The sequence below is a fragment of the Mustelus asterias genome, chromosome 2, assembly GCF_964213995.1.
Source record: "Mustelus asterias chromosome 2, sMusAst1.hap1.1, whole genome shotgun sequence".
NCBI lineage: Eukaryota > Metazoa > Chordata > Chondrichthyes > Carcharhiniformes > Triakidae > Mustelus > Mustelus asterias.
The window spans coordinates 157,755,502-157,782,956 of NC_135802.1; the positions used below are offsets into that span (position 1 = coordinate 157,755,502).

The 27,455-nt window shown below is 42.7% G+C and overlaps 1 protein-coding gene across 1 annotated transcript in view; it reads left to right on the forward strand.

The window, feature by feature from the left end:
- Positions 1-27,455, forward strand: part of ulk4 (unc-51 like kinase 4) — a 381,891-nt gene that overhangs the window by 17,418 nt on the left and 337,018 nt on the right. Inside the window, exons 10-12 of the mRNA XM_078229306.1 lie at positions 6,705-6,793; positions 9,101-9,170; positions 10,696-10,789. Coding sequence (XP_078085432.1) covers positions 6,705-6,793; positions 9,101-9,170; positions 10,696-10,789 — 253 coding nt within the window. The remainder of the gene's footprint in view (positions 1-6,704; positions 6,794-9,100; positions 9,171-10,695; positions 10,790-27,455) is intronic.

A 27,455-nucleotide genomic window follows, 5' to 3' on the forward strand; every position in this document is an offset into this window, starting at 1 on the left:
GTTCACTGTATGACTTAGTTTCACCCAGGTTGCATGCAACAGTGTCTGGGAAGATCTAACCACCATTTCAGGCAACTCCTTCTCAATCCAGGAGGGTTGGCAAACACTTTGCAGCTCACCACATTATGCCATTGGGTCAAAAGAGTTCTGTGTTCTTACTAAATTGTTTTTGCCATACACTTTATAGTTGCTAGGATTATGTTATAGGCAGTTCTGCCAAGAGAACTTTACAATTGGGCTTTTCTTGCTCCTATAATGTAATATAAAGACTTCATCATTGATAAAAACCTTTGCAACATTATTGGTCTAGGAAGACAGCTCTGAAAAAAATACTTAATTACTTTTTTGCATTTGGGGGCCTTTAAACTCAAATTGTCTGTGCACACACGCATATATGATTTTACAACGTAGTAACTTGCACCCCATTAACCCAAATCTCATGTTGTGCTTCAATTTTGCATTTTTGAACTCTAAATACAACTCTTCCAATTCTACCTGTTCTAACTTAAAGAATGGGAAGGCGATTGGATTTGATATTTATGGCAGCCTTGATTTTCTCGCCTTTGTCCTCCATAAATGAGGCACTGTAAAACACTTCAGAACTTTTTGTCAAAGGCGTAGTTATAAATCTTAAGTTTTTAGTATATTGTATATTGCAAATGAAATCTAACATAAAAATATTTGCTAAGATTTTTCCAGATTGATTTTCTTTATATTCTCAGCGGTGAGTCTGTCAGTATCAAAAATGAAATAAACTCAGCAACACTTCAATATATGGACCAAATTTTACTGGAAAAGTCATAAGTTCACTGTCATGACATTATTAATGGGTAAAATGCCTAGCAATTTATGATGAGACGTGGCATGAGTTATGAGTTGGCACAAATTGCTGTGTGCTTTGTGGTGCTCTGCCAGTAGCCGCACAAAAATGCAATTTCACCTTTGACCTCCTCATGAACGTCAAGAAATTGATGGATTTGCACCATAAATGTGAACTAAATGCGCTGCCGAAATTTTGTGTTGCTGCTTCAAGACATAAGAACCCTGATAATGGGGCAACTTATGGTTCTGAAAAGCCACTCCCGCGATTGGAGGCCTAGAAAAGGAACAGTTGAAATCGTGAAGTCTCACTCCTTCCCAGAAGCTTTAAAAAAAAATTATTACTTTTCCTTTCTGTCTCTTGTTTTCTCTTGATCCAACCTTGCCTTTGCTCTCTTTCTGCATCATTTGACTCTAACCCATCTCATTTATCCTTTGCCGTTCTCTAGCCTTCTGTATCATTTTTTAAGGAGATAGATTAATGATCCTCTCATTCCCCAAAATCCCCAGATGCCCCATTGACCTCACTGCCGATATCCGTTTTTGAGTTCCAAGTATTTGCGACGCAAAAATAATTGGAGGTGAAAAGTGAGGAAGACAGTGCAACCCTCAGCTCCTGCTGCTATGTGCTGCAATTGCAGCAAATTCTGGGCCTCATGTTAACTCAGAATCTGCTTGCTCAAAGAAATTGGGCTGATCAGTCAGAGTGGTTTAATTCATCCTTTGTATGCTGGAGTTCATACATTTCAGGCCTAGACAAATTTGTTGCTGAGCCAACTGGCAAATAGCAGAGAACAATGGATTCAAGGAAGTGTGTATGAATGGCTTTCTTTCTGAAGCTTTATCAATTAATTACCATTCTGCCCATGACAGGCTTATGACTCCTGGAATAATGTCTAGACCATAACATTTTTTGTATTATTGACAGCAATTCCTGAATAATCTCCTTATTCTCTGATTAGCAGTTGTCAATGATTATGCCACATAAACAGTCACTTAAGAAGCAACCTTTTATGTGCAGAAACTGATGATGCTTTCTTGGCATTTAATATGACACAACAATCTGAGCTGCTTAGTTTATGATCTGAATAATCTTCTGTCTGTATGTTGTATCACCTTAATATTGGCCTGGATCTTCCGAGAAGCGGCAATCACCGCTCTGACCATAATTTTTTGTGCTGTAACGCAGCTCCACATTTCTGGTTGGGTCTTCCAAGCCCAGCTTATCCAGAAATGTGGAGGACCAAATCCATCCGAGAACCCCATCGCACAGAGAAGTGTTGGAGGGGAAGGTTGGACACATTCCCTTTTTGTGAAACTATCTGCCGTAAGGTGAGTTTAAATGTTCAGTGTGAATGTTAGTGAATGAGTGAATGGTTAGATGGCTGAGGTAAGTGGGTAAGGTGGCAGATGAATGGGCGGCTGGTGTGTTGGGCACTGAGTGGGTAGTTGAGTAGTGGGGGTAGTCGTGATTGGGGGTTAGCATGGTCTGAAGGGGTACTTGGATCAGGTGGAGGGGTTAGAGGGGTAGTCAGGTTGGGAAGGGTAGTTAGGTAGTCGGGGATTAGCATGGTTGGATGGTTAGTTGGTCAGGAGGAACTCTGGGGCGGGGGGATGGATGGTCAGGGGGTCAAGTGGGGAGTCAGGGGTTGCATTGGCTGGTGGTCAGTGTGAGTGATTGGGCGGTCAGTTCTGTAGTTCCCCGGGAGTTAGACTAGGATTTTTCTGTCTAATGTTATCTGGGTAACTATCCAGATAAGTACATCAGAACTGCCCAATGTCTCCACCTCTAACTCTGAATCAAAGACATCTGCGGGGAGGTCCTGGGGAGCAGGAGAATTATCCATCAGAAGTTCAAACTTCCCAGGACATTCCTGCAGAGGTCAGCACATTGGGACTCGTGTGGGGTCCTGAACTACATCTTGGGTCGTACATCCAGTCTCTGACGATCCAGGGATTGGAGGATCTGGGCTAATATGTTGGTGAGTTAAACAATTGACCTCATCACAATCCACAGACTCCCTCTGAAGTTTGTAAATGTGAACACAGCAGGTGAGAATAGTATTAGGCTGTGTTGCAGAGGCACTGTTGCAACTATCTTCCCACTTTGCGGGCTCTTTGTATAAAATGTCAATGCTTCTGTTACACTTTGGCACTTTGGTTTTGGGGTTCTGAAAAATCATTGAGATTAGCTTTTTTATCTTAATCTTGACACTTGTCAATATAGCGAGCAATTTTGCGAGGCATAAGAATGGGGAACAACTGCTTCCAGCTGATAGCACAAAAGTGGGTTGTATTTTTGCTTCTTCAAGGATAACATTGGTGCTGAATTTGAGAAATGTCTTGGTAAGTTATAGTGATAATGGCTTCCTGGATTCATTGCATCTTTACCTTCCCCCATGCCTAGAACCATTATTCTTTGTACTGTATTTTCTCAGATCTTGATTGAATCATCATTTCCATTCTAAAAAAAACTGGTCTCTTAACATGGGAGGGTGCTGACCTCTTGTTTAAAGTATTCAGATCAGAAAGTTGAAATTCCTTTTGGACTGCATGTAAATACTACAGAAACAAGCACATAATAAGACAATCTGGTAATTAATGGCAAATTGCATATTTATTTTACCTGAGTTCTGCCTTCAGCTGTTTCCTTTATATTGCTTTTGAGTATTACTTGTATGTTCAAATCCAGAATTCTGCCAGAAGTTCTGGTAAAACATCTTTCGCATAAAAATAGATTTTAAGCTGAAATGATTTGCCACTGGTCATTTCTGATCTTAAAAAAATGTAATCACGATGAGGTTCATAAATTTAAATAAAGTGAATTGGAGCAAACATGAAACAGTTTTATGTTGTTTTAGCCTTGTAGATGTGCCTTTTAATTCAGGCATCACCAGTAAGGAGTTTTAAATAATAAACTAGCAAGTCACAATCCTGTTCTAAGCTTGACTTGAATCAAATGTTGCAATTTTCTCCAGTTCTCTAAAATTTATGGATGAAGCCAAAAATACTTTCAAATAGATAGATTATGTGATTTATTTCGTTACTTGTAGGACAGCCAGATAATCAAATCCAGGAAGCCTTGTAACTGTTATGGGAACTTTGGAGTTGTAACTGCTTGAGTGCCAGTTTGAAATCTCAAAGAGATATGGTTCAGAGTAATGCAGCTTTCATGGGGATGAAAATGATGAGAAAAGAAACACTGCACATAAAAGTTATCAGTTGCCAGATAGCTGGATTCCTAAATTCATTTATATATAGTGCACACAGTATTTAAAACCCCATAAGTTATGTCAGCTAGCGACCCAAAGGTTGAGAACTCGGAACCCATTTTTGCCAAATTGAATTCTAGAAATCTGGGGCTGGCAACAGAAATGACAATAAAAGCCTTTGCAAAAATCCATGATTTCAATAACTTTTAGCATTATCAACAGCTGTTGCACTTATAATTCTGGTTTTATAAGGGACAGTGTTTCAGGGCACAGAATGTACTCTGGATGGGGAACTTCAACTACTGTCACCATGATATTATGATGTTACTATTGGACAGTAAGGTCACAGAATGGAGCCCTGGCTCAATAGACCATAATTTTTTTTTTAAGAGAAATGGATGAACAGAGTCACAGGACGGCCAGTTAGCTTTTAAGAAAAGAATAAACATTTATTAAACCTGAAAAGTTTGACTATAATATAATACTCCTTCACCCCTCCTATAGCTTCATAAATATGCACAGATTATTAAGGGTAACACAAGTTACAGAATATATCTTGTACTATATTGTGTTCGTTTAGTACAGTCCATGTAAACCAACAGGCTAACTGTGGTCAGACACACCCCACTCTGACAGCAAATGGCAGACCATCCCCTCCTGCCCCAATACAACTCTAATTTCCCCAGATGATTATCAATCTTCTAAACTCCATTCTTGACAGAACACGCCTTAGAATCTTCTCCCAAACGACACTTTTTCTCCAATGCTTCACCACAGATCCACTTGTATTTTTGCTTTTTCATTGATAATATTGGCCTGAGTTTTCCAGATATTCACGCTCCGCCGCTCAGCCAAATCTCCGTTCACTGCAGCGGGATCGGAGAATCCCAGCTATGGGTGAGGTTGGAGAATCTGGTCCGTTAGTACTGAAATTGGGAAATGCTTTGCTACGCTATGGCGATAACAGCTTATCATCGTTAGGGGAGCTTATCACCATTAGGAGAGATTCAGTCTCTTCTTTCAGTATTCCTCTGCCTTGAATTGCGACGTGCATTCAAGCCTCCACACAATTTCTCAGGTACCCAGCCAACAGAACTCCAGTAAAGCACCATATGTGGCACCAGTATATTCTCATAAATTTGAAGCAAGTAGATTCAGGAGGAAACCACTCCTGTGGCTGGTATATAAATTTTGAAACAAGTGGTAATTTCTATATAAACTGTATGTGTGTGTTTAGTAATCCATATATTTAATTGTCTTAGAATATTATTATCCTGTTTGTGTGTTTTTGTCTTTAGGTTAATATATAGGGCGGAATTTTCCCGTCCCGCCCACCACGGGAATTGTAGCGGGGGGGGGGGGGGGGTGGATTTTGGGCATGCAAGATCTGTTGACCTCGGGTGGGATTTTCCGGTTTTGGGGCGAATGTGGCCGGAAAATCCCACCCATAGTCTTTAGTATTTGTTACATGATGACTGGGCTGGTTATTCTCACTGGGGGTTTCACGTAACTCCCCACACCGTTCCAAAAAAATCTTTAACCACCAGGAACCAGTGTTTCAAGTTGAGAAGCCCTCGCAGATAACATCCACATGCTTTGTGACAACCACCGTGACTTGGACGTATACACCACTCTTTCATTGTTGCTTGATCAAAGTTTTGGAACTTTCTACCTAACAGCATTCTGAGAGCATCTTGAGTTTATGGACTGCTGTAGTTCAAGAAGCTGATTCATCCCCGCTTTGGGGATGAATCAGCTGGCCAATAAAGGTTGGCATTACCAGTGATGCCCACATCATGTGAATGAACTAAAAACAAATCATAGACATGGTAATTTTGGGATTGAAATGCATGCGAATTCTGTCGTTAAGGATGAAGTAAACTGATCCTATGAGTTAAATAAAGACGGGGGGAAAACAGCTCAACAACAGTGGATACATGTTCCAAGTTGCTCCAACTCACTGAATTGTGATCTAAATTCTGTATTGCTTTCAGTGAATTAAGTCCAACAACAGCCTACTATGAAGCTGTTAGTGAGGGAATAATGTTTCCATTTATCATCAACTATTTCAGAGCTACAGCTGAACTTCAAGCAATATCATGTGTCAAGTTATTAGGAAAATGCTGAAAGCTGAGTTCTTTATATTTTTTCTTTACAACATTTTGGTACATTAAATATCAGTAGATTCATGTCATTGTGCATGTTAACCTGTCAACTATTTTGAACTGGAATTAAAGCCAATTTGGAAGAGATTTAATGCAATTGTTAAATTTACTTTCTGTATTGCAACTATATCAAACACAACATTTTAAAAACTATTTGAAAGCTACCTCAATAGTTTTTTCGTTTCCCCACCATTAGATGGAGCAGAAGTAGCCTATTTGCCAAAACAGTGTTACAGTTGTCAATGTGATTTAGTTTTTAGATGATTGCTTTTGGCAGTGGAGATCAAGAATTAATATTCTTTAATGGCATTGACCTGTGTTCTTTACCTCTGATTGTGAACATCAAGGATCATGTTGAAAGATTGGTGCTCACACGTATGCATGTGTACAATATGTAGCAGAATTCTGCATGCATTTTTACAATTCTGACTCTAGAAATGACAATCATTTCACAATTCTTGAATCTAATTTTTAGTGATAATGAAATTCATTTGTCACTTGTCGCTAGTGAGCTGCAACAGACTGGAGGACGTGAAAGCTTGAAGGCATCAAATCCTCAAATGGACAGCAACCAGCAACAGAGATCCTACAAATTAGGTAAAATAACATTTCTCATTGTGGGGAAAATTCCTTCCTTTACATTTACTTTCGAGGAACAAGCATGATGGGTAATAAATGCCCGTGAAGTAATTAAATAAAGAACGGGGAAAAGAAAACATGATTTTAAGTTGATTCAGGTAGGCTTGTTGAGTTGGGGTGTGTTGCAAATAAACTATCTAAAATAAATAACAGAAAAGGGCAAGGAGCATCTGCGGTAGTTTTGCATTGGCATGCAGTAAAACAATTTGGTTAGAGATCAGCAATTGTTTTCTTATTGAAGAGAGTCATCGCCCTTTGGAGCAGATGAGTTGAACATGTGGCGGATAAGGATTTGCTACTGATATTTCAAAAAGGAATTTGACGAATTTCTTGGTAAAGAGCACGTTTTCAGTTATGGAACTTATGAAAGTTGAGTTTCTTTAACTTGCAACAGAAAGCCACCAATTCATTTGTTTGTCTAGTTTTTCCTCAATATGCTGGAGTATTTTGGGCATGCACAAGTCTTTTGAAATTTTTCATTAATCATCCCGACTATTTACAATCTCAAACGCCTCGCAATGTTGTTAGTGGTATCTCACAGGGGCATCATTGTGACGTCAGGTTGTTGCTCTGTTGAACAGCATGTGTTTTGAGTTTGTGTGTATGTGAGACCGTGTTTATAGCAAGTAAAAGTATGATCAAATAATACACCAGGAGAACAAAGCGCTTGTGTGTTTGTTACTTTATACATTAATGTATGCACAGAAAATATACAACCAGTAATGTTTGTTCATTGATTTCATGCATGTATATTGATAACAAGGCTTTGATAAAATAAACTTGGCTCACAGTTGATTACATTTGCATTTATATAGCACTTTAACATTGTAAAATGTCCCAAAGTTTTAAAGTTTTTTTATTAATGTCACAAGTAGGCTTGCATTAACACTGCAATGAAGTTACTGTGAAAATCCCCTAGTCGCTACACTCCGGCACCTGTTCGGATACACTGAGGGAGAATTTAGCATGGCCAATGCACCTAACCAGCACGTCTTTCAGACTGTGGGAGGAAACCAGAGCTCCCAAAGGAAACCCACGGAGACACGGGGAGAACGTGCAGACTCCATACAGACAGTGACCCAAGCTGGGAATCGAACCCAGGTCCTTGGTGCTGTGAGGCAGCAGTGCTAACCACTGTGCCACCAGACAGGAGCGTTATCAAACAAATATTGACACTGAGCCACAGGAAATATTAGGACAGGTGGCGAGCGTGGATGTTTTTAAGGAGTGTCACAAGAGAAAAGAGAGCTGGGGAGGGCGAGGCTGGGAATTCCAGTCCTTTGGGCGCAGACAGCTTTTTAAAATTATTTTCATAGGATGTGGACATCGTTGCCTAGGCCGGCCTTTATTTACCCTCCCTATTTGCCCTGACCAAGGCGGAAATGAACTACCTCCTTGAGCCACTGCAGTCCATTTGGTATGGGTACACACAGTGCTATTAGAAAAGGAGTTCCAGGATTTTGCAAGCTTAAGAAATGCCCACCAATGGTAGAGCAAAGAAGAGCAAGAATGCACAAGAGGCCATTTTTAGAGAAGAGACCATGGAAGGTTGTAAAGCAAAGGCTGGGCAAGGTCCTGGAGAGTTTTGTAAACCAATATTAGAATTTAAAAATCGATGCATTATTTAACTGGGGGCTAATGCAGGTCACGAGGTAATGTGTGAAAAGGTGCGTGTTTGAGATGTGGGGCAGCAGAATTTTGCATGGACTCAAGTTTATGGATGGGGCAAGCTGGAAGACCTTTGGAATAGGCAAGTGAACAGGTAACAGGCATTGGCTGAGGGTTTGAGCAGCAGGTGAGTTAAATTTGGGTCTGAGTCAGGCGATTTTATGGAGCTGGAAATAGGCCTTGCTGACAGCGAAGATATGAAGTTGGAAGTTCAACTTGGTCAAAAAGGAGGGTAAGATTGTGAATAGTCCAGCTCAGCGTCAGCCAGTGTCTTAGGGAATGGCGTTTGTTGTGGGTACTAAAGACAACGGTTTTGGTCTTCCCAGTATTTAATTGGCAATTGTACTGTCTGAGAACGATTTTCACTTAGTTCCATTCCTCAGTTCTGTCTCTCAGAAGAAAAATATGGGTAACCTTCCTGCCAAAATGTTGTCAAACCATTCTGTTCTTCTCACTGAATTGCACAAGAATTATATTCTGTGGCTCAGTCTAATTAATTTAACTAATTTCTGAAAAATCTTCAGTTTTATATGACTGCAACATCCTTATTATATATACATTTTTAATGTAAATTGACATTGGCTTCTTATTTTGCAGAAAGCCCTGCTGACTTACAGCCAAAGCGTGCATTGGACATCAATTCCAAGGAGTCCATCTTCTTACTTAGGTATGTATGTCTGTCTCTTGTTTTACTGAATCATTTCTCTCATTAAAGTTTGCGAGTCTGGCTGGGATTCAGCTGTGCTGAAAGATTTCTGTTTGGCCGAGCATCAACTTGCCTTTTGACAAGTAGAACTATCACAAAATTGTTGCAGCACAGAAGGAGGTGACTCAGCCTGTTGTGTCTATGCTGGCTTTCTGAATCATCAGTTCACCTACTGCCATTCCTTCACCTTCTCCCCATAACCCTACACATTCTTCCTTTTCAGGCAATAATCCAATTCCCACTTAAATGCTTTAATTGAGTCTGCTTTCACCACACTAGCGGACAGTGCGTTCCAGATCTTAATCACTCACTGTGCCAAAGAGTTTCTCCTCATGTCTCCATTGTGCGAACATTTTGGGCTGATTCGCCATGTTAAAGGTGCTATATAAATGGTGAAAGGGGCAAATCCTGAATTTTATTAAATTATATTTCTATTGTCCTCCGTAACAGCTTGATTTAAAGTGGTTTACATTGTCCATGTGCATTTTAAAGTATGAATTCTGTAGTATGTACCATATAGTTGGAATGGTTTATTTCTGTGTAAATTCAATATTTTAAAATATTGCCCAATTCACATTGCTGGATAAGTAACTTGCTGGGGGAAAGGGACTGAATTATGCAGAGTAAAGTGTTTTTAGTTAGATTGGTTCTCTTTTCACTTAATGCAAGTATTCGTGGAATTGTGAGTTGCTGTGACATATTATAGAATCATAGAATCCCTACAGTGCAGAAGGAGGCCATTTGGCCCATCGAGTTTGCATCAATCACAACCCACCCAGGCCCTATCCCCATAACCTCATGCATTTACCCTAGCTAGTCCCCCTGACACTAAAGGGCAATTTAACATGGCCAATTAACCTAACCCGCACATCTTTGGAGTGTGGGAGGAAACCGGAGCATCCGGAGGAAACCCACGCAGACATGGGGAGAATGTGCAAACTCCACACAGACAATGACCCAAGCTGGGAATCGAACCCAGGTCCCTGGTGCTGTGAGGCAGCAATGTTAACCCCTGTGCCACCGTGCTGCCCCATATTGGTGACAATCGAAGAATTTGTGCTGTGCTTTTATTTTAAATTAAAATCTTTTTGATGCATTAGCCGCATTGCATAATTTTTTGTATCTTCCTACCCTCAACCCTCAAATCATTCGCCAATAGAGGGGGCACAAAATTCTAAGCCATTGCCTAAAGAGGTACCGCAAGGGTCTGAATTAATTTTACTTTAATTGTTATTCTATGACAAACCGCCTCTTTGAGTTTCTTTGTTTGGTTGAGATCAGAGCCTTGTGTGGTGAGCTGAATAGAAGCCCATAGTCCCAGGAGCCTACGCTGCAACAATGCACTTGCCAGCACACCACGTACTGTGCTTTGTTTCTGACCAGCTTATTTTTTTAAAAAAACTATTCTTGCTTCCATTTGAGATTATTTTGAGAATTTTTAAAAGGAAAAGAAAATTCAGCTCATACTTCCTTTTACTTGAAACAGCTCTCACCCAACACCAAGAACTAGCTTGAATGTAAGCCAGAGCGACAGTATAATTCAGAGTGCTCCACGAAAAGACTCTCCAATTTCACCACAGGTATATTAAATTGTGGAATATCCTTGCTAATGTTTAAGTTTATACTTTCATCTGACCAATATTGTTTGTTTCCATTTTCAGAATGAACTTTGTTTTTAACGGACGGAGGAGATTGGTACTTTGCTGGGTTTGGGATTGTTACCAGAGAGAGGCCCTTTAAAAGCCACTCATTTAAAAATATTTTCACAGTAGCACAGTGGTTAGCACCGCTGCCTCACAGCGCCAGAACCCAGGTTCAATTCTGGCCTTGGGTGACTGTCTGTGTGGAGCTTGCACGTTCTCCCCATGTCTGCGTGGGTTTCTTCCCACAGTCTAAAGATACATAGAACATAGAACAGTACAGCACAGAACAGGCCCTTCGGCCCACGATGTTGTGCCGACCTTCATCTGAAACCACGATCAAGCTATCCCACTCCCTACCATCCTGCTGTGCTCCATGTGCCTATCCAATAACCGCTTAAATGTTCCTAAAGTGTCTGACTCCACTATCACTGCAAGCAGTCCATTCCACACCCCAACCACTCTCTGCGTGAAGAACCTACCTCTGATATCCTTCCTATATCTCCCACCATGAACCCTATAGTTATGCCCCCTTGTAATAGCTCCATCCACCCGAGGAAATAGTCTTTGAACGTTCACTCTATCTATCCCCTTCATCATTTTATAAACCTCTATTAAGTCTCCCCTCAATCTCCTCCGCTCCAGAGAGAACAGCCCCAGCTCCCTCAACCTTTCCTCATAAGACCGACACTCCAAACCAGGCAGCATCCTGGTAAATCTCCTCTGCACTCTCTCCAGCACTTCCACATCCTTCTTATAGTGAGGTGACCAGAACTGCACGCAATATTCCAAATGCGGTCTCACCAAGGTCCTGTACAGTTGCAGCATAACCCCACGGCTCTTAAACTCCAACCCCCTGTTAATAAAAGCTAACACACTATGTGCCTTCTTCACAGCTCTATCCACTTGAGTGGCAACCTTTAGAGATCTGTGGATATGGACCCCAAGATCTCTCTGTTCCTCCACAGTCTTCAGAACCCTACCTTTGACCCTGTAATCCACATTTAAATTTGTCCGACCAAAATGAATCACCTCACATTTATCAGGGTTAAACTCCATTTGCCATTTTTCATCCCAGCTTTGCATCCTATCTATGTCTCTTTGCAGCCTACAACAGCCCTCCACCTCATCCACTACTCCACCAATCTTGGTGTCATCAGCAAATTTACTGATCCACCCTTCAGCCCCCTCCTCTAAGTCATTAATAAAAATCACAAAGAGCAGAGGACCAAGCACCGATCCCTGCGGCACTCCGCTAGCAACCTGCCTCCAGTCCGAAAATTTTCCATCCACCACCACCCTCTGTCTTCGATCAGATAGCCAGTTACCTATCCAATCGGCCAACTTTCCCTCTATCCCACACCTCCTTACTTTCATCATAAGCTGACCATGGGGGACCTTATCAAACGCCTTACTAAAATCCATGATATGCAGGTTAGGTGGATTGGCCATGGTAAATTGCTTCTTAGTGTCCTAAGATGTGTAGGTTGGGGGATTAGCAAGGTAAATACTTTGGTTTATGGGGGTAGGGCCTGGATGGGATACTCTGTTGGAGAGTCGGTGCAGTCTTGATGGGCCGAATGGCCTCCTTCTTCACTGTAGGGATTCTATGATTTCATCAACTGTAATGAACAATGCAACTTTGGGTGTGAAGCAGCAGCGGGAGAGAGGAGCAAGGACAAAGAGTGAATAGTGGTCAGTCTGTGGATTGAGAAAATGAGGTTACTGCCCTCGAACTAATTGGTCCTTTATTGTAAGAAATATCTTTTAGAAGCTGAACAAAGGACTTTGCTTATGCATGGGCTGTAGGAGTATCAAATGTGGTTGATCTGGAGGTTGTGAAACCTTCAAGTAATAAAGAACATTGCTGCTGCATGACTTCCCCCTCTCGCTCTTCTGAAGAAAAGAAATGTATGGAAACCAATCTAGCCATTCTTTGTCCATAGACTTGTTTACTTCTATTTAGTTTTTTTCCATTTAATTTTTCCATTAATTTCTTTTCCCCCACCCTCACAGCCATGCTGGTTACACCTCTGAGAGGCCATTGTTGATGTGACTGTGGGCGATGACAGCCCATTCAACAGCTGGGGGCATTTATAACCAAATCTGATAATATCCTCAGCCTGATCCAGAAACGCTCATTGCTGGTTGGGATGGGTGGATGGGAGGAGGTGTGCATCATAGTGATGGGCAGTAGATGCCAATCAAGATTGGGCAGTAGACACCAAACAAGATGTGGGAGCACCACTGGGGCAGAGAAAGCCATGATTTTGCCTTTCTCTGCCCCAGCTGTGGTCCCACATCTGCCACAGCCAGCTAACCTAACACAGACTGGAAAGCAGACCATGGACCTTATTAGTGGCTATAACACAGCTACTCATTAACCTATCAAACTGAGTCATGGGGATGTCATTTTTCCACATTTTATTTTTGAGTTGGAAGCTCCAGTTTAATCAGAATCATCATACTTCATTGAATAATCGTAATTCTTCAGAATGTCAGAGAGTTTGAATATGAGCCAGACAAACTCTTACAAGCTTATACTACCTGGAATGGAATATCTTTTTCAAAGTACTATTACAAAGTATTTAGGGCACAGAAGCAGGCCCGAAATGTCCATACCGGTGTTTATGCTCCACACAAGCCTCTTGCACTCTTCTTGTAAATCCGTCAACATAAGGGACGGTGGCACAGTGGTTACCACTGCTGCCTCGCAGCACCAGGGACCCGGGTTCAATTCCAGCCTTGGGCGACTGTGTCTATGTGGAGTTTGCATATTCTCCCGTCTGCGTGGGTTTCCTCCCATAGTCCAGAGATGTGCAGGTCAGATTGATTGCCCATGCTAAATTGACCCCAGTGTTAGGGAGATTAGCAAGGTAAATACGTGAGATTACAGGTATAGGGCCTGTAGGATTATTGTCGGTGCAGGCTTGATGGGCCGAAAAGCCTCCTTCTGCATTGTAGGGATTCTATGATTCTGTATCCTACTAAAACTATCTCCCTCATGTTAACCTCGCTTCCCCTCAATTGCATCTATCTTGGCCTCAATTGCTCCCTGTGGTAGCAAATTCTACATTCCAACCACTGTCAGAGGTTTCTCCTGAATTCCCTCTTGGATATATGAACGACTGTCTTAGATTTAAGATTTTAGATCTAAGTCTGGTTTCACCATGAATCCTGCATCTGATCACATTTTGCTTAACTGCAAAAGTTGCTGTCCCCAGCAACATAACAAAATGGATCTTTTACAGGGTGGCGAATATGCCAGTTTTAATCAATGTTTGACTTTGGTACGTTTTGAGTGAAGCGTGGCCAAGCATGTTTACAGCTCTGCTTCTAAGCATTCACGTGCCTGTTATACTTTTTTAACAGTAAGAAGTTTAACAACACCAGGTTAAAGTCCAACAGGTTTATTTGGTAGCAAAAGCCACACAAGCTTTCGAGGCTCTGAGCCCCTTCTTCAGGTGAGTGGGAATTCTGTTCACAAACAGAACTTATAAAGACACAGACTCAATTTACATGAATAATGGTTGGAATGCGAATACTTACAACTAATCCAGTCTTTAAGAAACAAAACAATGGGAGTGGAGAGAGCATCAAGACAGGCTAAAAAGATGTGTATTGTCTTTTTAGCCTGTCTTGATGCTCTCTCCACTCCCATTGTTTTGTTTCTTAAAGACTGGATTAGTTGTAAGTATTCGCATTCCAACCATTATTCATGTAAATTGAGTCTGTGTCTTTATAAGTTCTGTTTGTGAACAGAATTCCCACTCACCTGAAGAAGGGGCTCAGAGCCTCGAAAGCTTGTGTGGCTTTTGCTACCAAATAAACCTGTTGGACTTTAACCTGGTGTTGTTAAACTTCTTACTGTGTTTACCCCAGTCCAACGCCGGCATCTCCACATCATGAATACTTTTTTAAGTCAATGAAAAACTACAAAGGACATGATTAAAATATTTTTCTTACAGTTCATTCTGTACAGTTGTTGATATAGAGTAACTAATTTGATGCCAAAAGCGGAATGTCAGAATTAACTAGACTCCCAATGTTCATTTACTGCTGAAACTTCATTAGTCAGCCCTGTTGGAGACTTTGATCACATTGTTGCTCTGCCTGCCATAGAACACAGTGGACATGACTGATAATATATGGAATAGCATGATTTATATTAAATGTGAAAACAACTCAACCAATATGTAAATTAAAATTAATTATTAACAACTCAGGAATCAGTCTTTGAAGTTCACCTTAAAATTCTACACAAATATCTTTCTTGGAAATTATTAGAACAAACCGGTATTCATAAATAGCCTCTTTATCTAAATAGGACATTTTCTAAGAAGTAGCAATTCACGATGATGTTCGGACTGAATCAGATTCAGTAAAGAATGAATGTCATGTTAGCAGCTTGAATTTTCTTTGTGTTTTGCTATTGATTGTATTATAATCTCGATGGGCTGAAGGATCTTTTCTGCACTGTATGATTCCAAGGCTCTAAGACAAGAAATAAGGAAAGTTTGTTTTCTTCTTTCATGGGATATGGGCATCGCTGGCTAGGCCAGCATTTACTGCTGGGCCACCGTATTGAATCGCTGCAGTCCATGGGGTGTAGGTACACCCACAGTGCTGTTGGAAAGGGAGTTCCCAGATTTTGACCCAGTGAAAATCTAGTGATACGTTTCCAAGTCAGGATGGTGAGTGGCTTGAAAGGGAACTTGTAGGCGGTGGTATTCCAGTGTATCTGCCGTTCTTGTCCTTCTAGACTGTAGAGATCGTGGGTTTGGAAGGTGCTGTTGATCTCACTTGGTCAGTTGCTGCAGTGCACCTTGGCCGGAATTCTCCAGCCGTGCATGCCGGTGGGATTCTCTGGTCGCCCTGCAGTGAACAGAGATTTAGTTGAACCACCAAATTCTCCATCCACACTTGCAGTGGCATCGGGGCATGACCGGCTGGAGAATTCCGGCCCTTGTAGATGGTACACACTGCTGCTCTTGTGCGTCAGTAGTGGAGGCAATGAACATTTAAGATGACGGATGGGGTGCTAATCAAGCTGGGTGGTGTTGAGCTTCTTGAGTGCTGTTGGAGCTGCACTCATCCAGGAAAGTGGAGAGTAAAGTTTATTTATTAGTCATAAGTAAGGCTTACATTAACACTGCAATGAAGTTACTGTGAAATTTCCCGCTGGCATGAACAGCCGGAGAATTCCGAACATCATCGTGAATTTCTACTTAGAAAATGTCCTATTTAGATAAAGAGACTATTTATGAATACCGGTTTGTCCTAATTATTTCCAAGAAAGATATTTGTGCAGAATTTTAAGGTGAACTTCAAAGACTGATTCCTGAGTTGTTAATTAATTTTAATTTGCATATTGGTTGAGTTGTTTTCACATTTAATATAAATCATGCTATTCCATATATTATCAGTCATGTCCACTGTGTTCTATGGCAGGCAGAGCAACAATGTGACCAAAGTCTCCAACAGGGCTGACTAATGAAGTTTCCATGATGTGGAGATGGTTGTGCACCAGATTGTGCTACCAAATAAAACCTGTTGGACTTTAACCTGGTGCTGTGAGACTTATTAATAAAGTTTCAGCAGTAAATGAACATTGGGAGTCCAGCTAATTCTAACATTCCGCTTTTATATTCCATCACACTCCTGACATGTGCCTTGTAGATGGTGAACAGGCTTTGGGAGTCAGGAGATATGTTACTCACCTCAGGATTCCCATCCTCTGACCTGCTTTTGTAGATCCTCTCCATTTTGCAGCCACAGTACTTCAACTTATTTGAGAACTATTGCTGTTTGACAGCCCCCTTCTGCCCTCTTGTGGCGTAAATTAGTCACTGTTCTGGGCAGAATAGGTAAACGTTCTAAAATCCCTGCAAACTCAATCAGACTGACTATTCCTTTTGACTGAAACCTAGAAAGACAGTTTTATAATTATTCATCCAGTAAAAAGTAAGAAAGTGTCAAGTTTGTTCTTGCCTCCTGTCATCTTGCAACAACAATAAGGAGCTGTTTTGAGGAATTTTATTCTTATTTCACATGACGCACACCTTCACATCCTTCACAAATTGGATTGTAATTGTCACTTATTGGTAGTGGAAGACAATGTTGTTGAAGTTTCAATGCAAGTTTGACCCTACAGTTTCTTACTCTGACTGCCTTTGGGAAGACACAAAACAAAGGTTAGGGATGTTTATGCAAGTACTGCTGTTGGGGCTGAGAGCAATTTATATGACTGAGCCTCTGATTGGTATTTGCACTGTACTGATTGAACTAACGTTAGTGTGGTGCAAATATTGGACTTTTACTTTGCCATTTTTCTGCCAGTAATTTGTGATTTCTCTTATGTAAAGATGTAGAACAAGGAATTCCCAAGGAATTCAGTGCAATTGAGAAGCATAAAAGCAAATTACTGTGGATGCTGGAATCTGAAACCAAGAGAGAAAACGCTGGAAAATCTCAGCAGGTCTGGCAACATCTGTAAGGAGAGAAAAGAGCTGATGCTTCGAGTCCAGATGACCCTTTGTCACTGCGTTGACAGAGGGTCATCTGGACTTGAAGCGTCAGCTCTTTTCTCTCCTTACAGATGCTGCCAGACCTGCTGAGATTTTCCAGCATTTTCTCTTTTGGCAATTGAGAAGCATGTTTGGATAATTTTTTTTTACAAGATTCAGACAACCACATTTTGGAGCTTTCCAAGAAGAGGCTTGTCCTCTGTATATGGAAACCAGGGCCTGAATTCTCCAGTCGCGCAAGCTCCACTGTCAGTGAGAACAGAGAATTTGGCACTCAGCCAAATCTCAGGACACAGTAGTGGGACCAGAGAAACCCAGCGGAGGGAAAAGTCAGAGAATTCGGCCCACAGAGTCTGTTGGAATGATTCCTTCCTCTGCAGTGCTTTTACACTGCTATCTCAGAGTCACTCCTGCCATGAAACCTAGCCAAAGTGAAATTTAAAACTCATAGGGTTTTACAGCACAGAGCAAGACCCTTTGGCCCATCGTGTCTGCACCAGCCATCAAGCACCTATCTATTCTAATCCCATTTTCTAACACTTGATCCATAACCTCGTATGCGACAGAGTTTTAAGTGCTCATCTCAATGCTTTTTAAATGTTGTAAGGGTACCCTTTGCAAGAGGTACAATGCAGAGTTTAGAATTCACAGAATTTGCAGTATGCAAAGCAGATTTGCACACATGCCAGGAAGGACTGTTCATGCCACTGAAAGCCAATGTAAACAACCTATCACAGCATGCAGCCAATGTAGGACTGTGTTGCTTAACTCATAATGTTGCCATTTATATCCTTGAGCTTCTCCAGAAACTTTTAAGTTGATGATTATATTGTTATCTCGCTGTATTGTGGGGCAGCGAGAGTTTACATTCAGTGGTCTGATCACAAATATTCTTGTGTGTCTCAAAGAACCATTCCAACCAATCATTTATGAAGGCCTTTTGGCTAAGATCAAGTGTAGTTATGCGGATGCTGCACTTGGTAGTGGCCATTGGGTTGCATTTAAGCTTCATTTTCATATGAAGCAATTTTTAAAAGCGGTATCTCGGCCTTTTGGCTAAGATGCAAATGATATCAAGCCTGGGGGGGGTGCGGCGGAGATGTCTGCCTACTCCAATCAGTTTGGCTCATGTAGATCAGGCCCAAGACAGGGTAGAGGGTTGCATGCCCTGACTTGTCAGCCTGGATCGGAAATGTCTCAACTTGTTGAGACTCTGCATTGGACTTGATTTGGTTGAATTGGGAAAGTATTAAAAAAAAATTTATGAAGGTTTGACCTTTAAAATGTACCATAGAACAGCCAAAAACATGTATTTTGCCTTCCCCTCTTTCAGGCCATTTCATGCGACTTGGAGCCATGAAAGGATTTATAGTCAGTCCCTTGCAATTATCACCGATGTATCTGTAGCCATAGTGATTACCCCTCAAAGCACTGGCCTTGACCTGGCCACCTCACCTCATGATCAACTGGAAGGGAAAATTTCAAGCTTTTGGACTTCTGCAACTCCATCCCCTTCATGTTTGTCACAAGCCAAACAGTAATAAGAATATCATTGTTCATCATATAAAGAAATAATAAATATCCAACATTTTTGATAACAGGCAGATGGTAAATTTTCGGAATGAATGAAGACAGTACTATTTTCATGATAAATGTCTTGTTGTCACAAAATTGACTATTTAGATGAAGGCAGGTGTTTATTTTAATTGAAAAACTAAGGCAAAGGAACATAGCCATTGTGCAGAACACCAGGATCGAAAAGAAACAGGAGGAAATAAATTGCTCTGTAATTTTAAACAGAATTGCTGTGGTGGGGAGATTCTCCATGCTCCCCACGGCGTGTTTCTCGGCAGCAGGATCTTCTAGTCCCGCCGCTGTCCATGGGATTTCCAATTGAATCCACCCCACGCCACTGGGAAACACGGGACAGGGGTTCACCGTCAGCTGGACCAGAAGATCCTGACGGCAGGAAGAGCCAGAAAATCCCACTCCTCACCTCAGGAGGGAAAAGCTAGGGCAAATGCCAGGACTTGAGCACCAAATTAAAATGAGATCAACCATGATCTTATTGAATGGCAGAGCAGGATCGAGGGGCCGAGTGGCTTACTCCCACTTCTAATTCATGTGTTCGCATATATGTTAAAAACCCAGAAAACCCAACTTGCAAATGATAAAGGAAACGATTATTGATCAAATTGTTTGCACATGAAAAGGAAGAGAAGACATCAAGTGACCTGAAGCATTTTGCAATTGAACTATGTTGAGTAATGTGATTATTCAGTCTGTCAGACAGGGATTAAAATAAGAGTGAAGCTACCAGCCAGGGAATTTGACTTTGTGTTGAAGGGCAGTCAACAGACCTGACTTCAAAATTGGAAAGAAATTGGGAATACTTTATAAATGTAACAGCTGCTGAATTTGCCTAGTAACCTGCTATGTGTTTAGATACAAATCAGTTTATTTTTATTGAGGGTACTTGAAAAGCCAAAGAGCTTAAGCTTGAAGAGTAATGGTGATGTGCAGATTTAAATGGGAATGTCTTGTGTAGTTTTCTATGATCACAAGGTAGAATTTGTTGTAGCTGCTATATTTTTGATGTAGGGTAGGATTTTCCGGCCATGCTCGCCCCAGACCGGTAATTCCCGCCTGAGATCAACAGACCTTTGCATGGTCCATGTCTCGCCTGTTACGATTCCCGTGGGGGGTGGGACTTGGAAACATCTGCCCCTGGTGTTCATTAAAAACGGTAAGTTCAGTGAGTATGCTGAAATCCCAAAATGGGATTCACATCACAAGAAAGATGGTAACTATGTTTCTGTCGTGCCTTTATGAACTCAGGACATCCCAAAGTGCATTACAATTAATTAAATACTTTTTGAAGTGAGTTACTATTGTAAGGTAGGGGAGCACGACAACTGATTTGGGCTCTGTAAAGTTCCACAAAACTGCAGTAAAACAAGGAACAAGTCTTTGACAAGGTACCGCATGGTAGGTTGTTGCATAAGGTTAAATCTCACGGGATCCAGGGTGAGGTATCTAAATGGAAAGAAAATTGGCTTCGGGTGGTTGTAGAGAGTTGTTTTTCAAACTGGAGGCCTGTGACCAGCGGTGTACCTCAGGGATCAGTGCTGGGTCCACTGTTATTTGTCATTTATATTAATGATTTGGATGAGAATATAGGAGGGATGGTTAGTAAGTTTGCAGATGACACTAAGATTGGTGGCATAGTGGACAGTGAAGAAAGTTATCTCCAATTGGGCCAGTGGGCTGACGAATGGCATATGGAGTTTAATTTAGACAAATGTGAGGTGATGCATTTTGGTAGATTGAACCAGGGCAGGACTTACTCAGTTAATGGTAGGGCGTTGGGGAGAGTTACAGAACAAAGAGATCTAGGGGTACATAGAACCATAGAAAATTACAGCTCAGAAATAGGCCTTTTGGCCCTTCTTGTCTGTGCCGAACCATTTTTTGCCTAGTCCCACTGACCTGCACTTGGACCATATCCCTCCACACCCCTCTCATCCATGAACCCATCCAGGTTTTTCTTAAATGCTGAAAGTAACCCCGCATTTACCACTTTATCCGGCAGCTCATTCCACACTCCCACCACTCTCTGCGTGAAGAAGCTCCCCCTAATATTCCCTTTAAACTTTCCTCCTTTCACCCTTAACCCATGCTCTCTGGTTTTTTTCTCCCCTAGCCTCAGTTGAAAAAGCCTGCTTGCATTCACTCTATCTATACCCATCAAAATTTTATACACCTCTATCAAATCTCCCCTCATTCTTCTACGCTCCAGGGAATAAAGTCCCAACCTATTCAATCTCTCTGTAACTCAGCTTATCAAGTCCCGGCAACATCCTTGTGAACCTTCTCTGCACTCTTTCAACCTTATTTACATCCTTCCTGTAACTAGGTGACCAAAACTGTATACAATACTCTAAATTCGGCCTCACCAATGCCTTATATAACCTTACCATAACACTCCAACTTTTATACTCGATACTCCGATTTATGAAGGCCAATGTACCAAAGGCACTCTTTACGACCCTATCCACCTGTGCCGTCACTTTTAGGGAATTCTGTACCTGTATTCCCAGATCCCTCTGTTCAACTGCACTCTTCAGAGTCCTACCATTTACCCTGTACGTTCTACTTTGGTTTGTCCTTCCAAAGTGCAATATCTCACACTTGTCTGCGTAAAATTCCATTTGCCATTTTTCAGCCCATTTTTCTAGTTGGTCCAAATCCCTCTGCAAGCTTTGAAAACCTTCCTCACTGTCCACTACACCTCCGACCTTTGTATCATCAGCAAATTTGCTGATCCAATTTACCACATTATCATCCAGATCCTTGATATAGATGACAAACAACAATAGACCCAACACCGATCCCTGCGGCACACCACTAGTCACAGGCCTCCACTCAGAGAAGCAATCCTCCACAACCACTCTCTGGCTTCTTCCATTGAGCCAGTGTCTAATCCAATTTACTACCTCCCCATGTATACCCAGCGACTGAACCTTCCTAACTAACCTCCCATGAGGGACCTTGTCAAAGGCCTTGCTGAAATCCAGGTAGACAACATCCACCACCTTCCCTTCATCCACTTTCCTGGTAACCTCCTCGAAAAACTCTAATAGATTGGTCAAACATGACCTACCATGCACAAAGCCATGTTGACTCTCCCAAATAAGTCCCTGTCTATCCAAATATTTGTAGATCCTATCCCTTATCACACCTTCCAATAACTTGCCCACCACTGACGTCAAACTTACTGGCCTATAATTTCCCAGATTTCTTTTGGAACCTTTTTTAAACAACGGAACAACATGAGCCACCCTCCAATCATCTGGCATCTCCCCCGTGAATACTGACATTTTAAATATGTCTGCCAGGGCCCCTGCAAGTTCAACACTAGCTTCCCTCAAGGTCCGTGGGAATACCCTGTCCGGTCCTGGGGATTTATCCACTCTGATTTGCCTCAAGACAGCAAGCACCTCCTCTCCTTTAATCTATAAAGGTTCCATGACCCCCCTACCTGTTTGCCCTATTTCCGTAGACTCCATGCCCGTTTCCTCAGTAAATACGGATGCAAAAAAAACATTTAGTTTCTCCCCCATCTCTTTTGGTTCCGTACACAGTCTACCACTCTGCTCTTCAAGAGGACCAATTTTATCCCTCACTATCCTTTTGCTCCTAACATACCTATAGAAGCTCTTTGGATTTTCCTTCACTCTGTCTGCCAAAGCAACCTCATGTCTTCTTTTTGCATGGGTACATGTTCATAGCTCCTTGAACGTGGAGTCACAGGTGGACAGAGTGGTGAAGAAGGCATTCAGCATGCTTGGTTTCATCGGTCAGAACATTGAATACAGGAGTTGGAATGTCTTGTTGAAGTTGTCCAAGACATTGGTAAGGCCACACTTGGAATACTGTGTGCAGTTCTGGTCACCCTATTATAGAAAGGATATTATTAAACTAGAAAGAGTGCAGAAAAGATTTACTAGGATGCTACTGGGACCTGATGGATTGAGTTATGAGAGGCTGGATAGACTGGGACTTTTTTTTTTTCAGCACAAACAGGCCCTTCGGCCCACAAGTTGCGCCGATCACATCCCCACCTCTAGGCCTATCTATAGCCCTCAATCCCATTAAATCCCATGTACTCATCCAGAAGTCTCTTAAAAGACCCCAACGAGTTTGCCTCCACCACCACCGACGTCAGCCGATTCCACTCACCCACCACCCTCTGAGTGAAAAACTTACCCCTGACATCTCCTCTGTACCTACCCCCCAGCACCTTAAACCTGTGTCCTCTCGTAGCAACCATTTCAGCCCTTGGAAATAGCCTCTGAGAGTCTACCCTATCCAGACCTCTCAACATCTTGTAAACCTCTATCAGGTCACCTCTCATCCTTCGTCTCTCCAGGGAGAAGAGACCAAGCTCCCTCAACCTATCCTCATAAGGCATGCCCCCCAATCCAGGCAACATCCTTGTAAATCTCCTCTGCACCCTTTCAATGGCTTCAACATCTTTCCTGTAATGAGGTGACCAGAACTGCACGCAGTACTCCAAGTGGGGTCTAACCAGGGTCCTATAAAGCTGCAGCATTATCTCCCGACTCCTAAACTCAATCCCTCGATTAATGAAGGCCAGTACGCCGTACGCCTTCTTGACCGCATCCTCCACCTGCGAGGCCGATTTAAGAGTCCTATGGACCCGGACCCCAAGGTCCTTCTGATCCTCTACACTGCTAAGAATGGTACCCTTCATATTATACTGCTGCTTCATCCCATTGGATCTGCCAAAATGGATCACCACACACTTATCCGGGTTGAAGTCCATCTGCCACTTCTCCGCCCAGTCTTGCATTCTATCTATGTCTCGCTGCAACTTCTGACATCCCTCCAAACTATCCACAACACCACCTACCTTGGTGTCGTCAGCAAACTTACCAACCCATCCCTCCACTTCCTCATCCAGGTCATTTATGAAAATGACAAACAGCAAGGGTCCCAGAACAGATCCCTGGGACACTCCACTGGTCACTGACCTCCATGCAGAGAAAGACCCCTCCACAGCCACTCTCTGCCTTCTGCAGGCAAGCCAGTTCTGGATCCACAAGGCAACAGCCCCTTGGATCCCATGCCCTCTCACTTTCTCAAGAAGTCTTGCATGGGGGACCTTATCGAACGCCTTGCTGAAGTCCATATAGACCACATCCACCGCTCTTCCTTCGTCAATGTGTTTGGTCACATTTTCAAAGAACTCAACCAGGCTCGTAAGGCACGACCTGCCCTTGACAAAGCCGTGCTGACTACTTTTGATCATACTAAACTTCTCTAGATGATCATAAATCCTGTCTCTCAGGATCCTCTCCATCAACTTACCAACCACTGAGGTTAGACTCACCGGTCGGTAATTTCCCGGGCTGTCCCTGTTCCCTTTCTTGAATATAGGGACCACATCTGCAATCCTCCAATCCTCCGGAACCTCTCCCGTCTCCATCGACGATGCAAAGATCATCGCCAAAGGCTCCGCAATCTCCTCCCTCGCCTCCCACAGTAACCTGGGGTACATCCCATCCGGTCCCGGCGACTTACCAACCTTGATGCCATTCAATAGTTCCAACACATCCTCTTTCTTTATGTCCACATGCTCGATCCTTTCTGTCCACCGCAAACCAGCAGTACAACCACCCAGATCCCTTTCCACCGTGAATACCGAGGTAAAGTATTCATTAAGCACCTCCGCCATTTCTAACGGTTCCGCACAAACTTTTCCCCCTTCACCTTTTAAGGGTCCTATGCCTTCACATCTCATCCTTTTACTCTTGACATATTTGTAGAAAGCCTTGGGATTCTCCTTAATCTTACCCGCCAAGGCCTTCTCATGACCCCTTCTCGCTCTCCTAATTTCCTTCTTTTCTCTGGAGTGTAGGAGGCTGAGGGGTGATCTTGTAGAGGTCTATAAAATAATGAGGGGCATAGATCAGCTAGATAGTCAATATCTTTTCCCAAAGGTAGGGGAGTCTAAAATTAGAGGGCATAGGTTTAAGGTGAGAGGGGAGAGATACAAAAGTGTCCAGAGGGGCAATTTTTTCAAACAAAGGGTGGTGAGTGTCTGGAACAAGCAGCCAGAGGTAGTAGTAGAGGCGGGTACAATTTTGTCTTTTAAAAAGCATTTAGATAGTTATATGGGTACAATGGGTATAGAGGGATATGTGCCAAATGCGGGCAATTGGGATTAGCTTAGGGGTTTAAAAAAAAAAGGCGGCATGGACAAGTTGGGCCGAAGGGCCTGTTTCCATGCTGTAAACCTCTATGACTCTTAAGTCATTTAAAAATGTGTTAATGGGATGTGAGCATTGCTGGCAAAGCCAGCATCTAGTGTCCATCCCGAATTGTCCATGGGAAGGTAGTGGTGACTCACTGTAGTCTGCACACTGTACCTGCACTCAGTGCTTTTATGTAGGGAGTTCCAGTGTGTCTCAATACCAGAGTACGGATCTTTTACATCCAACTGCTTGAACTTACAATCTTCTGATTCCAGAGCATGGTGTCTGAGCAGCTGAAAGTGCAGCAGCAGTGTTGGGGTGAGATGGGTGAGAAATGTTCAAGGCCAGATTCCGCATTTTAAATTAGAGGTGATTTGGGAGCAGGAGTCCGTCAGATTGAAAGGTCAGTTGATGGATAAGTGAGACTCAGTGGAGAGTGGGACACGAGTAGTAGAGTTTGAATGAGCGGAAGTTCATTGTGGGTAGAAGATGATGTTTAGTAACCCAACTGTCGATCCAGCTGGGCTTTTGGTTATAATTCTGTCAGTGAATTAGAAGTACAAGAGTAAATTGCTTCAGTGTACACTGTTTAGCAATTTCACTTTAAACATCTTCAAAGCATAAATGTGACCTAACTATGATGCTGGATTGAATTCAGTTAAAATGGTACATTTCTGCATCAAAATTTATCTAGGAGGCAGCACGCGCATGATGTCAGTAGCCATGATGTAGAGATGCTGGCGTTGGACGGGGGTGTGCACAGTAAGAAGTCTCTCAACACCAGGTTAAAGTCCAATAGGTTTATTTGGAATCACGAGCTTTTGGAGCACTGCGTAGCACTCCGAAAGCTCATGATTCCAAATAAACCTGGTGTTGAGTGACTTCTTACAATGATATTAGTAGATTTCCATTCTTTGGCTTACAAAACTCCTCAATCCTTGAATGTTGTTTTCTAACCAACTTGCCCAGTTCTGTGGCTGCCTCTGAATTCCCTCCAGAGGCAGCATTCCCAACTCCATCCTGCTCTGATCACCCTGGGATGAACATGACAGGTTGGGGGCCTTTTTAAAGGAGACAGGTCTGCTGGGTCAGGACATTTCCTGACTCAACTTTCTGCCTCCTCAAAAAGAACCTGGCTCCAAATGTCATTTTTGGGGGAAGTAAAGTGAAAACTGAAGGGACAATGGGCCAGGGAGGAACAGACATAAACCTCAATTAGAATATCATACATTCTGTGTGTGGGAAGAATTTGCAGGTTGTTACTTAACCTGTTTGACCACGTTGTGAACGCACCTTCCTTGGCCTTCAAGTCCTGGGCTGGTCCTCCAAACCCTGAGCTTCTGACAGAAAGGTAGGGTTACAACCCACTGCGCCACGAGACCTCTTTTCTCGCTGATGCAGCACTTAAAATTGAATGGTACCGGGTGGGGGGGTGGAGACCAGGGGGGGATTCTCTGACCTTGCCACGTTGTTAGTCGGTCGTGCTGGTCCTGGAGAATCGTGTGCAGGCCTAAAAATCTGTTTCACACCTGGCCTCAAATAGTTGCTGAGTCTCCCAGCCTCTTCCTAATGGCACAAACCGGATTGCGCCCAGAGAGTGGCGTGAGGCCGATTAGCATATTTAAAGTAGCATTTAAATATTCTTAGCCTGTTCGAATCCAATGCATGGAATTCTCTGGCCTTTGGGTGCGGTGTGATAATGGCGAGAATGACTACTGGTCCCCACTGGCAGAGAGCTGTCCCGATGGTCATACCAGTGTGCTCAGCGGACACTGAAGCCCCTGGGTGGTCGGGGTATGGCCAGGTGGTACCCATCTGGCAGTACCCACCTGGTGGTGCCCACCAAACACCAGCAGTGCCAGTCTCCCAGGAGCAGTGCCAAATCAGTAGGGCCTAAGTGGGGGCTATGATAGGTGGGCCTATGCAGGGGGGTCCTTCAGAGGTGGATCATAGAGACATAGAGCAATGCAGCACGGAAACAGGCCCTTTGGCCCAATGGGTCCATGCCGACCATGATGCCCTCCCAGCTAGACCCAATTACCTGCGTTTGGCCCAAATCCATCTAATCCTTTCCCACCCAAGTACTTATCCAAATGCTTTTTAAATGTTGTTATTGTACCTGCCCCGGCCACTTTTTCTAGCAGCTCATTCTATATATGCACCACCCTCTCGTGAAGCAGTTACCCCTCGGGTCTCTTTCAAATCTTTCCCCTCTCACCTTAAACCTATGCCCTCTAGTTTTCAATTCCCCTTCCCCAGGGAAAAGACTACATGTGTAGTCCTATCCTATCTGTGCCC